The sequence below is a fragment of the Heteronotia binoei genome, chromosome 11 (assembly GCF_032191835.1).
Source record: "Heteronotia binoei isolate CCM8104 ecotype False Entrance Well chromosome 11, APGP_CSIRO_Hbin_v1, whole genome shotgun sequence".
Classification (NCBI taxonomy): domain Eukaryota; kingdom Metazoa; phylum Chordata; class Lepidosauria; order Squamata; family Gekkonidae; genus Heteronotia; species Heteronotia binoei.
The window spans coordinates 60,010,704-60,025,874 of record NC_083233.1 but is presented as its reverse complement, the minus strand read 5'-3'; the positions used below and the strand labels follow the sequence as shown (position 1 = coordinate 60,025,874).

The 15,171-nt window shown below is 45.3% G+C and overlaps 1 protein-coding gene across 2 annotated transcripts in view; it reads left to right on the top strand.

Annotated features, from left to right (window-relative positions):
• The window catches only part of KSR2 (kinase suppressor of ras 2), a 306,003-nt gene that overhangs the window by 263,256 nt on the left and 27,576 nt on the right, over positions 1–15,171 (top strand). For both annotated transcript variants that reach the window (XM_060249643.1, XM_060249644.1), the window contains exon 16: positions 12,091–12,224. In XM_060249643.1, the coding sequence (XP_060105626.1) occupies positions 12,091–12,224 (134 nt within the window). The remainder of the gene's footprint in view (positions 1–12,090; positions 12,225–15,171) is intronic.

Sequence of the window (15,171 nt, the reverse complement as noted above, 5' to 3'; positions counted from 1 at the left end):
TGCTTAGCAGCTCTTTTCCAAAAGCCTGTGGTCAAATTTTCAGAAGTGATGCGCATTTTGAGTACCACAGGGCCTGGGCAACTTTTTTCCTTCATTGTCTGAGCCGTCTACATTAGAGCCTTGTCAGAAGGGTAACTGCTAAGTGTTTAATTAAGAGATTGCTATCCAGCTAGAGAGAGAGAGACCAATTTCCCACTAGCCTTATGCCGCTCTCACGCTCCTCTTCTCCGTGGGGCTTCTGTCAGATTTCACACTATCTGCCCCAGGGCTGCAACTCGCTTCACCTTTTTCGTGCAGCAAACAGAAACTAGTTTTTAGAGGCTCTTGTTTGCTGCGTGGAAGAGGCAGAGCGAGTTGTAAGCCTCGGGGCAGCTTGTGTGAAATTCAACAGAAGCTCCTCTGAGAAGAGGAGAGTGAGAGCGAGGTAAGGGTAGTGGGAAATCGGTCAGAGAGCGCATGTGTGTGCAAGTTGCCCTCTCTATTCACGCTTTCCCTTTTTCTTCTTTTGTTGTCAAGCCACAGCCCGTTTATGGTGAACCCCCTAGGGTTTTCAAGGCAAAAGAGGTGGTTTGTCATTGCCTGCCTCTGTGTAGCAACCTGGCCTGGACATCCTTGGTGATCTCCCATCCAAGTGCTAACGAGAGCTGGCTTTGTGTAGCTTCCAAGATCTAATGAGATCTGGCTAGCCTGTGCTGTTTGGGGCAGGTCAGGGACTTCCTTATTTTATCCAGAAGCAGCTGTACCTCTCTGGAACTTTTTCAGGTCAGCACAATGCTGGGGTGGGGGTGGGGATTTAAAGACTCCTCTCTGCATCGCAGCCCTAGCCTGAATTGAGGTCCTCCGTGTGCCAGCTATTAAAAGGCTGGGAGTGTTTTACATAGAACGGATGGTACCTCGTCTGTTTTGGCCCTCAGTGTTAATACTGTGGCATACAATCTGAATGTACCAGTTTTTATTACATTGTGTTTCATGCCTTTTTTCTCCTTGCAAGCCATTTTATAATCCTAATAGTCAAGTTATGCCTTTATTGGCACAAAAATCCTAATAGCTGAAAGTAGGGGTGCCAGGTCCAGATTGTCCACAAGTGGGGGGATCAGGGGAATGTTCCAGGAGTGGGAAGAGACGTCGACCCCCATTCCTGCCTCCCCCAACAGCAATTGCATATGTGACAGGCCTGTGTCACCTGGGAGTGATGTGGACACGTTGGTGATATCTGAGATGATGCTCTGGTTTTTGGGCATGACTCTATGGTGAAATCAGCCTTAAACCATAGAGTTTTGCCCAAAAACCAGAGCATTTCCCACCGATGTCATCAGCACACCATCACTTCTGGGTGATGCAGGCATGTTAAGAACATAAGAGAAGCCATGTTAGATCAGGCCAATGGCCCATCCAGTCCAACACTCTGTGTCACACAGTGGCCAAAAATTCACTGTGTGAATTCCACATGTTAATCACCCTTTGGGTGAAGAAGTACTTCCTTTTATCCATTTTAACCTGTCTGCTCAGCAATTTCATCAAATGCCCACGAGTTCTTGTATTGTGAGAAAGGGAGAAAAGTATTTCTTTCTCTACTTTCTCCATCCCATGCATTATCTTGTAAACCTCTATCATGTCACCCCGCAGTCGACGTTTCTCCAAGCTAAAGAGCCCCGAGCGTTTCAACCTTTCTTCATAGGGAAAGTGTTCCAGCCCTTTAATCATTCTAGTTGCCCTTTTCTGGACTTTCTCCAATGCTATAATATCCTTTTTGAGGTGCAGCGACCAGAACTGCACACAGTACTCCAAATGAGACTGCACCATCGATTTATACAGGGGCATTATGATACTGGCTGATTTGTTTTCAATTCCCTTCCTAATAATTCCCAGCATGGCGTTGGCCTTTTTTATTGCAAACGCACACTGTCTTGACATTTTCAGTGAGTTATCTACCACGACCCCAAGATCTCTCTCTTGGTCAGTCTCTGCCAGTTCACACCCCATCAACTTGTATTTGTAGCTGGGCTTCTTGGCCCCAATGTGCATTACTTTGCACTTGGCCACATTGAACCTCATCTGCCATGTTGACGCCAACTCACCCAGCCTCAACAGATCCCTTTGGAATTCCTCACAATCCTCTCTGGTTCTCACCACCCTAAACGATTTAGTATCATCCGCAAACTTGGCCACTTCACTGCTCACTCCCAACTCTAAATCATTTATGAACAAGTTAAAGAGCATGGGACCCAGTACCGAGCCCTGCGGCACCCCACTGCTTACCGTCCTCCACTGCGAAGACTGCCCATTTATACTCATTCTCTGCTTCCTATTACTCAGCCAGTTTTTGATCCACAAGAGGACCTGTCCTTTTACTCCATGACTCTCAAGCTTTCTAAGGAGCCTTTGATGAGGAACTTTATCAAAAGCTTTCTGGAAGTCAAGGTAAACAACATCTATCGGGTCTCCACATGTTTGTTCACCCCCTCAAAGAAATGTAACAGGTTAGTGACGGAAGATCTTCCCTTATAGAACCCATGCTGAGTCTTCCTCAATAACCCATGTTCATCAATGTGCCTACTCATTCTGTCCTTGATAATGGTTTCTACCAACTTTCCCGGTATTGAAGTCAGACTGACTGGCCTGTAATTTCCCGGATCTCCTCTGGAACCCTTTTTAAAGATGTGGGTGACATTTGCTACCTTCCAGTCCTCAGGAACGGAGGCAGATTTCAATGAAAGATTACAGAATTTTGTTAGAGATCCACAAGTTCAACTTTGAGTTCTTTCAGAACTCTCGGATGTATGCCATCCGGACCCGGTGACTTATTAGTTTTTAATTCATCTATCAGTTGTAGGACCTCCTCTCTTGTCACCTCAATCTGACTCAGGTCTTTCAACACCCCTTGCAAAATTAGTGGTTCTGGGGTGGGCAAAAAGTTCTCATCTTTCACAGTAAAGACGGAGGCAAAAAATGCATTCAGCTTCTCAGCCATTTCCCTATCCTCCTTCAGTAATCCTTTTACCCCATGGTCATCCAAGGGCCCCACTGCCTCCCTGGCTGGTTTCCTACTTCTAATATATTTGAAGAAATTTTTATTGTTGGTCTTTACGTTTTTTGCAATATGCTCCTCATAGTCCCTTTTTGCCTGCCTGATCACAGTCTTGCATTTGATTTGGCACAGCCTGTGTTCCCTGTTATTAATCTCACTTGGACTGGTTTTCCACCGCTTAAAGGAGTCCTTCTTACCTTTTACAGCTTCCATTACTTTGTTTGTTAACCATGCAGGCCTTTTCTTATGCCTGTTTGTGCCTTTCCTAACTTGTAGTATGTATTTTATCTGAGCTTCTAGGATTATAGTTTTAAATAGTCTCCAAGCTTCCCCAAGGGTTTTGACCGTATTTACCTTTCCTTTCAGTTTCCTCCTCATCTCAGAGAATTTACCCCTTTTAAAGTTAAACGTGGTTGTGGCGGTCTTTTTGGGCAACTCCCAATTTATACAAATGGTGAAATCAATAACATTATGGTCACTGCTCCCAAGCAGCGCAATCACTTTTGCATCTCTCACCAAGTCTTGGGCATTACTTAGGACCAAATCCAGGATCGCCCCACCCTTGGTACGTTCTGAGACCATCTGCTCCATAGCACAGTCATTGAGAGCATCAAGAAACTCAATCTCTTTCTCTCAACCAGAACACATATTGACCCAATCAATCTGCGGGTAGTTAAAATCACCTATTACGACACAGTTTTTACATTTGGCCGCTATCTTTAAGCCTTCCATCATATTATAATCGTCCTCTATCTTTTGATTTGGTGGGCGATAACAAACTCCCATAGTTAAATTTCCTTTTGGGCCCTCTATTTCAACCCAAAGCATTTCTAAAAGGGAATCTAATTCTCTGACCTCAGTCTTACTGGACCGTATATCCTCTCTGACATACAGAGCCATCCCACCTCCAACCTTTCCCTCCCTATCCTTCCGATATAACTTATATCCAGCAATCACCATGTCCCACTGATTCTCTTCATTCCACCAAGTTTCTGAAATTCCCACAATGTCTATGTTTTCTCCCAACACTAAACATTCCAATTCACCAATTTCACTTCGAACACTTCTAGCATTTGCATACAAACATCTATAAGTTCCCAGGCAAGCTAGGCCCGCCACCTTCCTCCTGTTGCCTCGAGACTCTGGCAGACAGTCCATACTGTTTGTCACCATCACAGTGGACAACTCTGATCCGTTACCCGGTAGAAAAATAGCAGCCAACCCTTCATCTCTTTGAGATGAGTCCTCCCAAACCAAAGACATTTCATCTCCTGTCGGCTTTCCCCCAAGATTTAGTTTAAAAACTGCTCTGCCACCTTTTTGATTTTATGCGCCAGCAGCCTGGTTCCATCCGGGGACAAGTGGAGACCGTCTCTTTTGTACAGCTCCCGCTTGTTCCAAAAAGCATCCCAGTGCCTAACAAACTTAAACCCTTCCTCCTTGCACCATCGTCTCATCCACACATTGAGACTTCTAATTTGTGCCTGTCTCTCCTGCCCTGCACGTGGAACAGGTAGCACTTCTGAGAAGGCTACCTTGGAGGTCCTGGCCTTAAGTCTCCCGCCTAGCAGCCTAAATTTTTCCTCCAGGACCTCACGACTGCATTTCCTCACATTGAAAAGTGCACCATGACCACAGGCTTCTCCCCAGCACGGTCTATCAGCCTAACTACTACATGCGTAATGTCCGCTACCTTTGCACCAGGCAGGCAAGTCACCATACGGTCAGTACGCGGTTTTGCCACCCAGCTGTCTACTTGCCTAAGGATCGAATCACCAACTACCAACCCACCCTCCCCCTGCCCAGGGATGGTTCCTTGGTGCGAAGGGATTCCCGCTCACCAACCGAAGAAGAGGTCCCTTCTGAGGGCGCATTCCCCTTATCTTCAGCACGGTGCCCTGTTCCCTCTCGACCCTCACGCTCTCTGGCAGCAACGGGGCTGCTACGTTCAGAGCGGGGCTCATCTAATACGCCCCCGAGAGTCTTCCCCACATGCCTAATTGACCGTCTCTGCTTCTCCAGGGCAGTCACCTCTGCCTCAAGGGTATGAACTCGTTCCCTGAGGACCAGGAGCTCCTTGCATCGAGCACACACCCAAGACTTCTGTCCTTTGGGCAGATAGTCATACATGTGACACTCAGTGCAAAACACTGGAAAGCCCCCACCCCCCTTCTGGCATTCTATCTTCATGATATATATATTTTTTAAAATATACAGTCTTCTTTAAATGCTGTTTGTTTAAGTGGCTCCCATTCTGGAGGGTCAACTTACCTTATTGGGAGAACAAGGAAATTAGGGATCTGGGTTCCTGGTCCTTAGAGAGCCCCTAGTCGAAGAGCCACAGGCCAAGAGCCCTTTAGCTCTCTGGCAAGGCGCAGCTTAAAATACAAAGAGGGTGGAGCAGAGCCACTCCTAAGCAATCAGCAGCAATCACTCTCAATCACTTTCACCTTTAGCCCAGCTATCACAACTCAGAATTTTAGGCTGTCCCACAAACCTCAGAATGAAATATTTCAAAACTCAGAAATTCTCAGCAACTTCTCCAGCTGTCTCAGCTATCAGAGCTGTTCTGCTCTGTTCTGCTCTCTCTCAGCCTCTGTGAGATGTGCTCATCCTTTGGCAATGTTGTGTATGATATCGCTGTTCGGGGTGGGGGTGAGATGGAGGAATTCCCTCCTGCTGGCTAGCTGGCCAACAGCAGGCAGGAGCCTGCAAAAATGAGGAATTGCCCACCCTCACCAGGCTATTTATTTATTTGTTTGTTTGTTTATTATATTTATATCCCACCCTCCCCTGTCGGGCTCAGGGCAGCGAATTGGTAGCCTTAGCTGAAAGGCAGAATAGAAATAGAAAGGCAGAATAGAAATGTATAAAGTAAAGAAATGGATGGATTGCTAAATGTGTAAATGGAAGGATAGCTGGAGAAACCAGAATGAAACTCTAGATTTGTGAGCACATGCTCCTTGAATCCTTCAGGTAACATCAATATGGGGCAACCAGGAGCATTTGGAGAGGAAGAGTTGCTCAGCGAGTACCCAACTGTTCCTGTGCTCTTAATCTGTTTCCTCCCTGAAACTTTTCTTCCCAAACTATTGTTCTCCTTGCTGAGTTTATTTTGAATCTGTTTGCAAATGGATTCCCCATATCTCTTCTGGAATTTTGACCTGTATGTCTGCCATCACTAAACCAAGCACTGCTTTGAGAGCCTTGTAATGTGTAGTTCAAACCCAACCACAATCTCCATTGAAATAGGAGAAGGCAGAAGAAGAGATCAGATCAGCCTACTGCAGCTTAACAGTTCTCTTTGGTTTAGCTAATTATTCTTGACTGAATGGATTCCCCTGTGATTAGTTGCACAAGGATGCAGAATAATTTGGAATAAATTTGTGAACCAGCAGGAGATACCAGCTATCCATCTACTATACAGGGGACATTCTAAAGCTGCCATTTTCAGATGAAGACATTGCTTGGAAAAATTTCTCACTGATATCAAGATAAGAGAATCCCAGGGCTTTTTTTGTAGCAGGAACTCCTTTGCATATTAGGCCACACACCCCTGATGTAGTCAGTCCTCCTGGCGCTTACAGTAGGTCCTGCACTAAGAGCCCCGAAAGCTCTTGGAGGATTGGCTACATCAGTGGTGTGTGACCTAATATGCAAAGGAGTTCCTGCTACAAAAAAAGCTCTGTGTGAGAGTAAGCATTACCGAGGATCCTGCCAACTGGTCTAATTTAAGCTATCTGTTTCTTTTAATTAGGCTCAACCACCTTAGTTTGGAGGCAAAACCTGCCTTTATTCAATATAGAAGATATTGGATTTATATCCCGCCCTCCACTCCGAAGAGTCTCAGAGTGGTTCACAATCTTCTTTACCTTCCTCCCCCACAACAGACACCCTGTGAGGTGGGTGGGGCTGGAGAGGGCTCTCTCAGCAGCTGCCTTTTCAAGGACAACCTCTGCCAGAGCTATGGCTGACCAAAGGCCATGCTAGCAGGTGCAAGTGGAGGAGTGGGGAATCAAACCCGGTTCTCCCAGATGAGAGTCCGCACACTTAACCACTACACCAAACTGGCTCTCCAGTTATTATTATTGGGGGTATTAATTAATTATCCATGGGCTCTCCTTCACCTGCTTTTCCTGATGAGGCTCAGACTGCTGTTACGTCTAAATCACAACTTCCTCTGTGTCTACTAACTAGGATTCCAAACCAAGATTAAACCTGAGTAATGATTCTCAGTCCTGCAGGGAAGAGGGAGGAAACATAGGCCGTTTTCCCACTTACCTTACCCCGGAGCGACGTCCCTCTTCACCGCGCTGCGTCTGCGCGGATTTCGCACAAACTGCTGCGCAGCACCAGGAAGAGCCGCCAAAAAGCAGTTTACATTTGCGACGCAAAAGCCCTGGGACTACGCGGCTCTTCCTGGTGCTGCGCAGCAGTTTGTGCGAAATCCGCGCAGACGCAGCGCAGTGAAGAGGGACGTCACTCCGGGGTAAGGTAAGTGGGAAAACGGCCATAGTTTGCAGTTCAGACATTATCACATATTGTGGTTTGCCTTTAGTCTTCATTTATCAAACCCCTCGGATCTGTTCTTGTAAGAACAAACCACGGTTTGCCATTAATAGCTGGAGCATGCCTTCAGTAAATCTCTGTGGCCTGGTCGGTTGCATGCTGGTCTCCCATATCTCCCGCAATGATGCTATAAAAATTATATATATGTGAACAGGGCTTTTTTTGTAGCAGGAACCTCTTTTCATATTAGGCCACACACCCCTGATGTAGTCAGTCCTCCAAGAGCTTACAAGTAGGCCCTTTACTAAGAGCCCTGTAAGCTCTCGGAAGATTGGCTACATCAGGGGTGTGTGGCCTAATATGCAAAGGAGTTCCTGCTACAAAATAAGCCCTGTATATCAGGGGTGGCCAACGGTAGCTCTCCAGATTATTTGTGCCTACAACTCCCATCAGCCCCAGCCAGCATGGCTGATGGGAGTTGTAGGCAAAAAACATCTGGAGAGCTACCATTGGCCACCCCTGCTGTATATGAATAAGGAATAGAAAACAAATAAGAATAGGAAACAAAGGTGTTAATCTGTATAATCAGTTTCTTTCTGCAGGTGTCATACCACGCATAAGAAAAGGGAAAGTAATTGAGCACCTTTGCAATCTTATTTGGCAACCGCCTGCAGTTGGCAAAGATCCAGCTGAACTTGCACATGGAAATTCTGTTTCCTCTGAAGTGTGGCAGCACAGTCTGTTTTCAGAGTGGCTGTGTGCACCCTCCTTCCCCCCTTCCCAAGGTCAAATAACCATTCTCTGGCTGCCTTGAAGCTTCTTTGAGCCTTAGTTTTGATTTGTTTATAATTTTCACTTTCAAATTATCATGGCCGTTTCCACTGATTTGTGTAATTAGGTGCCATGGGCAACTGTGTTTTTATGGAGGGAAAAGCCATATACAAGTGCCTGCATTCAAAATAGGCTCTGTGGTTTTAACAACATCCCACCGCCCCCATAAAAGTGTGAAATGTGTGCAGCAAAAAAAAAAAAAAAATCCTTTCTGCCCCCTTTCTGCTCACTATCCCTTGGAAAATCCAAATGTCTTCCTTTGTCCCATCCTGCCGACCATTGCTGAGACACTGGGAAGCTAATTTTCACAGGGAAGCAGTTGGCCTTCCACTCGATAATGGAGGGCCAAACTAGGCATGACCAACCATGCAGTCCTATACAGAAATTATGTCCTCTTACATCCATTGAAGGAGCCCTGTGGCGCAGAGTGGTAAGCCTCAGTACTGCAGTCTAAGCTCTGCTCCTGACCTGAATTCAATCATGGCAGAAGCTAGGTTCAGGTAGCCAGCTCAAGGTTGACTCAGCCTTCCATCCTTCCACGGTTGGTAAAATGAGTACCCAGTGTAGATGACTGGGGAAGGCAATGGCAAACCATCCCATAAAAGTCTGCCAAGAAAACACCCTGATGTGTTGTTGGTAATGACCCGGTGCTTGCACAGGGGACTACCTTTACCTTTACATCCATTGAGGTCGATGGGTTAGAAACCTGGGAGTTTAGCATAAAAAAAAAGGTAGTCCCCTGCGCAAGCACCAGGTCATTACCATTTTTTACTCCATTTTTACTCTGGGGTGACGTTGCTTTCACAACGTTTTCACGGCAGACTTTTTTACGGGGTGGTTTGCCATTGCCCTGTGGCACAGAGTGGTAAAGCAGCAGTACTGCACTACTGTGTCTGAACTCTCTGCTCATGACCTGAGTTCGATTCTGGCGGAAGCTGGATTCAGGTAGCTGGCCCAAGGTTGACTCAGCCTTCCATCTTTCCGAGGTCGGTAAAATGAGTACCCAACTTGCTGGGGGGAAGTGTAAAAGAGTGGGGAAGGCAATGGCAAACCACCCCGTAAAAAGTCTGCCGTGAAAACGTTGTGAAAACAAAGTCACATCAGAGTTGGAAACAACCGGTGCTTGCACAGGGGACCTTTCCTTTCGTTTCCTTGCCATTGCCTTCCCCAGTCATCTACACTTTCCCCCCATAGATCTTCTTTAAAAAACAGTATTTGATAAATTGGGTTAGGGAACTGAAGCTGCTGTATCTGTCTCCGCAGTCCCAAGTGGAAGAAATAACAATTTGGTGGAGGGGAAACGGCATGGGAGGAAAAGGTTAACACACACACACTGCATCCCTGATCTAATTAGCAGCCCCATGTGATTGCTTTGAGAGTTTGGTGGGGGGGGTGTTAATAGAGTAGGTCTGATCTTGGCTATCCCACCTCATGTCTTGTATGGCCCTGAGTTCCTAAGCTGTGGGGTGAATTGTGAATTATATATAGTCTTGTAATCATCGCACACTCCTTCTTATTGGGTAAAGTGATCTGAGAAGGACTGGGGAAGAGATTGGGCCAGTGTGGCTAAGCATGGTCTCTCCTAGCGATTTCTACATGTTGAATCACCCCATGCCCAAATCGCTTTTTGCCCTAAGACATAAAGCTGACAGGTCTCTGACTGTGAGAAGGCAAACACTGATGGTGTTTCATTGAGTCTGAAGCCACCTACAGCTGCTTTGCCCGATAAAAAGAACCACTGATGACAAGAGACACAAGTTTTTTGGAACATGTAGTCCCCCACCCACACACACACCACCCCAAGTCTATGTTCCGCAGTGTGCCTCTGGCGAGCTGCTTGTGTAAGCTACAAACTCAGTAGCAGTAAGTGGATTGGAACAAGAACAACCCAACACTTTATTTTGTCTGACGTGAGAACACAATCTAGTCACAAATCCCAGTTAGATGCAACACTTGGCTTTTCCCATTTTGAATACTTCCAGTTTCTGGCTAGCTACCTAACGCCTACTGATTGCTGAGATTTTAGTAAAACCTGCTGGACTAGGAGGACTTGGATACGGTGATTTTTAAGAGAGAGCATAGACTCGCAGTCACAAACACAGCTAAGCTGTGCTTGAACCAAATAGTCACTCGGGCTATGCGGAACTTTCAAACACATCAGTTGACTTACAATTAAAAAAAAAGATGATGACTCCCCCCAAGACTGACGCTACCCCTGTTGTAAATCATTTGATAGAATAATGGGATAGGATAGGAGTATATTAAAACCATAAATAATATTTGTGCCTGAGCAGCCTCCCACTGAAGTGAGATCTGTTCTCAAGCCAGTTCTGCCTCCTGGAGCACAAGCGGTACAGCTTTAATGAGTTGCGAGAGAAAGGTGAATGATGGCTTGCCCTGCCACCCACGCCAACCTAGCTTCTCGACTATTAACACCCGTATTCCAAGAAGGTCGTGGGAGGGTGTTAGGGAAAGATGGTGGGGGCGGACAGCAATAGCTGCTGGACTTCTGGGCAGTGGAAAGTAGTGAGTGATGAGATTCCCCTCAGCTCTCCAGACTCAAAGAAATCACAGTTGTTATCCTCTCTGACTTGTTTTCTTTCTCTTTTTTTTCAAGGAAGTTTACTATGACTCTGTTTTCCTTGTGCCTTTAACTAGTTGCTGATAGGTAATTATGTCCATTTGTCTGCTCTTGATAGCAGAAAGAGCCTTGGAAATGTATCTGGACTGTGCCTGTTAATCCTAGAAGCTAAAGGAGAACTGCTAAACAAGATTAGTTTTATGATTTGTATTATTCAGGGCTTTCTTTTGTAGCAGGAACTCCTTTGCATATTAGGCCCCGATGTAGCCAATTCTCCAAAAGCTTACAGTAGGCCCTGTAATAAAAGCCCTGTAAGCTCTTGAAGGATTGGCTACATAAGAGGGGTGTGGCCTAATATGCAAAAGAATTTTTGCTACAAAACCCCCCCCCGGTATTATTTATCATGGACATGCTTGAAGTATTCATTCCCCGCTCTCTCCTTGTTTCTTGCGTACATTTGGTTGGCTTCTGTATTCATTTGAGCTATGCATAGCACTGCAAAATCCTGACTTCTGTCATTTGCAGCACTTGACTTTCTTGGCTTCACAGTACTTTCACTTAAACAACAAAATATAAAGTGATATAATTTCCCTTGACCACTATATAAGAATGGCAAGAACAGCCGGTTGCATCTCCCCCCTTGCACAATGAAGAAGGTTTCACCAAATACTGCAGCCTCTAGTGTGGGCCAAGCAAAATTCTGAAAGTTGCGACTGTCACTTGGAGGAGATGATGGTTGGAAGAGCATCCCAGACCAGTCCTTCACTCTCACCCTCACCTTCCAGCTGATGGTGACTTCCAAACCTTGAGGTATCCACCATATTAGGCAAAGATGGGGACTTCTCTTCTAGGTATGACCTAACAAAAATAAGCTGGGAAACTCTGATGACTTTTTGAAGGGGAATACTGGTAACTATTAAGACCTGTCAAAACACTGAGAAGCTGTGTTTCTTCCTTGGTCTTGGCGAAAGCTTTGGGCATGCACAAACCTACACATTAATTTTTTAAAAAGACCATCCCATTCTATCTAAGGTAGCCTTCGACTGCATTTTGTGCTTGCAGGATTTTCAGGAAGAAATAAAAGCGAAAATTTTCTAAGCAAGTCTTTCAGCTTCTTTTTCTCTCCATTCTTCTTTTGCAGGGCATGGGTTACCTTCACGCAAAGGGGATTCTCCACAAAGATCTCAAGTCCAAAAATGTGTTCTATGACAATGGGAAGGTGGTGATCACAGACTTTGGCCTCTTCAGCATATCAGGAGTTCTGCAAGCAGGCAGGTAGGATGCAATGAAGCTTCAGACAACTGCCAGCTCCTGATACTTCTTGGCCTCCCTCTCCAGATCTGCTGTTTCAGCCACTGGTAATTTTTTCAGGGCTGGATCATGTAACATGCAGAAGATGCATAAAGAGACTCCTGCTTTAAAACAGCATCACAGGCAGTGGTCTGGCATGGAAGAGGGGCAAGGGAAGGGCTGCTGAATCATTTCCCTTCCTACCATTTTCCTGCTGAAAATCTCCCTTCCCTCACAGATACCTGCCTACGAGGAGCGTGTGTGCATGTGGTGGTAAAAAGGTTCTCTAATCCTTTATGGTAAAAAGCAGTCAGTTTTGAATGAACAAATGGCAGGAAAGAAAATTATTAAACTGTCTCTCTTTGCCATGCTCATCTGTTAGGGTTGTCAATTCTGAGTTGGGGGAATTCCTGGAGATTTGGGGACTGTGCTTGCGGAGGGTGAGGTTTGGGGAAAGAAGGGGCCTCAGCAGGGTATAAGGCCATAGCGTCCACCCTCCAAAGCAGCCATTTTCTCCAGGTAATCTCTGTAGCCTGGAGGCTAATTGTAATTCTAGGAGATCGCCAAGCCCCAACTGGAGTCTGGCAAATCCTGTCATCTGTTGAAATTGGCACCATCTTGTGATTGCTTTTCAGCCAGTGAAAAAAACATTTAGACTGTTAATGGGTCCCTTTCCTAACTCCAAATTATTATGAACCAATAGTTGATTGGACTGCCCTCTTTCTCTTCACCCCGCAGCCTCTTCTGCCTTGCTGTTCCATCCATGGCCTTTGGCTTCTCAGCCATCCCTGCCTCTTGATGTCATTGGTTGGTCTGCTCTGACATCACAGAGGAACTTTTTTCAGACAAAGGTCTCACGGGTCCCTCTTGGTGACATTAAAAGCAGAGCTGCATCAGAGGTTACATTTCATGAAAAAGTTGCACCCCATCAATCATTCTCCCTTTTTTGGTGATCATGCAGGAGGGCCTCAAAAGGGGGCAAATATGTTCACATTCATCCTCCATCAGGCTCCCCATTTCCTAGCATCAGCCTTCCCCCACCATCCCTTGTAAAAAAGTCCTCCTCTTACTACCTTCCTATCTTCAAGGCATCAGTACAGGAACTCCAAATTAAGTCTCCGTGCAGTACCATGGGTTGCTGAGTCGGTGGCACCTTTTATTTAAAATTTTCGTTCTTTGTATTGTCCCTCAGAATTTGTTGGCATGCCAGTGTCACTGAGGACAAACAAACCTAACATACAGAAAAGAAATCCTTTACTTGACATTATGCTGCTTTGCCTTTCATAACCTCAACTTGCAGCCAAATCTTAAATGTGATTTACAAAGAAAAAACTGCTAGGAAAAGCTAATGTACCTTATCTAATTTAGCCTTGAGTTGGGATTTAAACATGGTCTCTCTGATCAAAAACTGATGCTCTATCCATCACACCCCAATCAGAATGGGACAGACAGTTGCATTGGGAGGGTGTCATACAGTGGTATATCCAAAGAGACAGACAGTTCTTAGACAGACATGGTTCAGACATAACAAGGCTTCAAGGAGCCTGCGGTTAATCCAGTCCTTCCCCTCCCAGTTCCCTTCACATGTCCATAAGTATTTATTACTCCTGGGTTTGCAGCAAACCACACTTTGCCAGTACATCCAAACTGACAAACAGCACTTTGCGTTTTTCCAGCAAACCAGGATTCCATGCAATTCCTGTATGTTTGTAACAGCAAACAATGACTTGTTATAAACTCAGAAATAACTACTTCTGTCACTGAGTGCAAAGGGAACAGAAATGCAGGAGTGCAGAATCCATGTGAATGAGCCCCAGGTTCCTTCCAGGCTCAGCTGTGTAACAGCAGACTGTGATGTTACCTCTGAAGTTAGCCAAACTCTAAGAAAGCCAAATCACCTTCGCAGAATTTTCTTCTTTGTCTTCCAATACCTGACCCTCCCCACCAAACACCATTAATTATTCTGAGATCATTTCCAGGTGACTGGCATAGATGGTACTCCCTGACTTAAAACTTAACTTATTGTAATTTCAGATGCTTCATGAAATTAAAAAAAATAAAAATAAAATTAAACCCTGGCTATTGTGAAGATTCCTCGCAGTTAATTATTGCTTTATTGCAAAGCCCATCTGTGAGATAAATCACATATTTTAATCTTTCTGTAATTATGGCGTGTCAAAGGCACCGGATTAAAGGATGAGATAATGGCCTGCCTATTTTCTTCTCCCTCCTTCTGCACCGGTGTATCAGTTGTCAGGTTGAAGTGGTTGCTCGCACCATGAGTGGGTTTATTTGATTTTTTTTAATTTATTTTTTCAGATGGTTATCTAGTTACACTCTCCAGTTTTTGCCCAAACTTTGCTTGGCCATTTCTTGGACCTAATTCTGTGGTATTTCTGTGTGTAGGAACCAAATCAGTGCCTGCACATGACAGAGACAGGTGACCAAGTATAGTTACCCGACCAAGACCAAACTTGTCTTAACATCATAAGATAATCATCACCCTGGCTCAGACTAAAGTTCTCGCTAGTTTATTTCTCAGCGTAGCCCATTTCCTGTTTCCCAGGGTAGCCAGCCAGATCTTTCTCAGGAGCTCGTAATGTGGGCATGAAGGTGCAATCTCTCACCCGCTATTTGCCTTCTGAGAACTGATATTCAGAGATATACTTTCCAGCAGGGCTTTTTTAAAGAAAAAGTCCAGTGGGAACTCATTTGCATATTAGGCCACACCCCCTGACACCAAGCCAGCCAGAACTACATTCCTGCTCAAAAAAAGCCCTGCTTCCCAGAATCCTGGGGGGGTTACCTCTTCACAGTCTCTGTGTCAGAATGCTTAGCTTTCTGCCTGCGCAGAGCTTTGACTCAGAAATTCCTAGACCTGATTTTTAGGTATGAAAGTTCTCTCCCATCAGCAACAATCGGACAATGCATG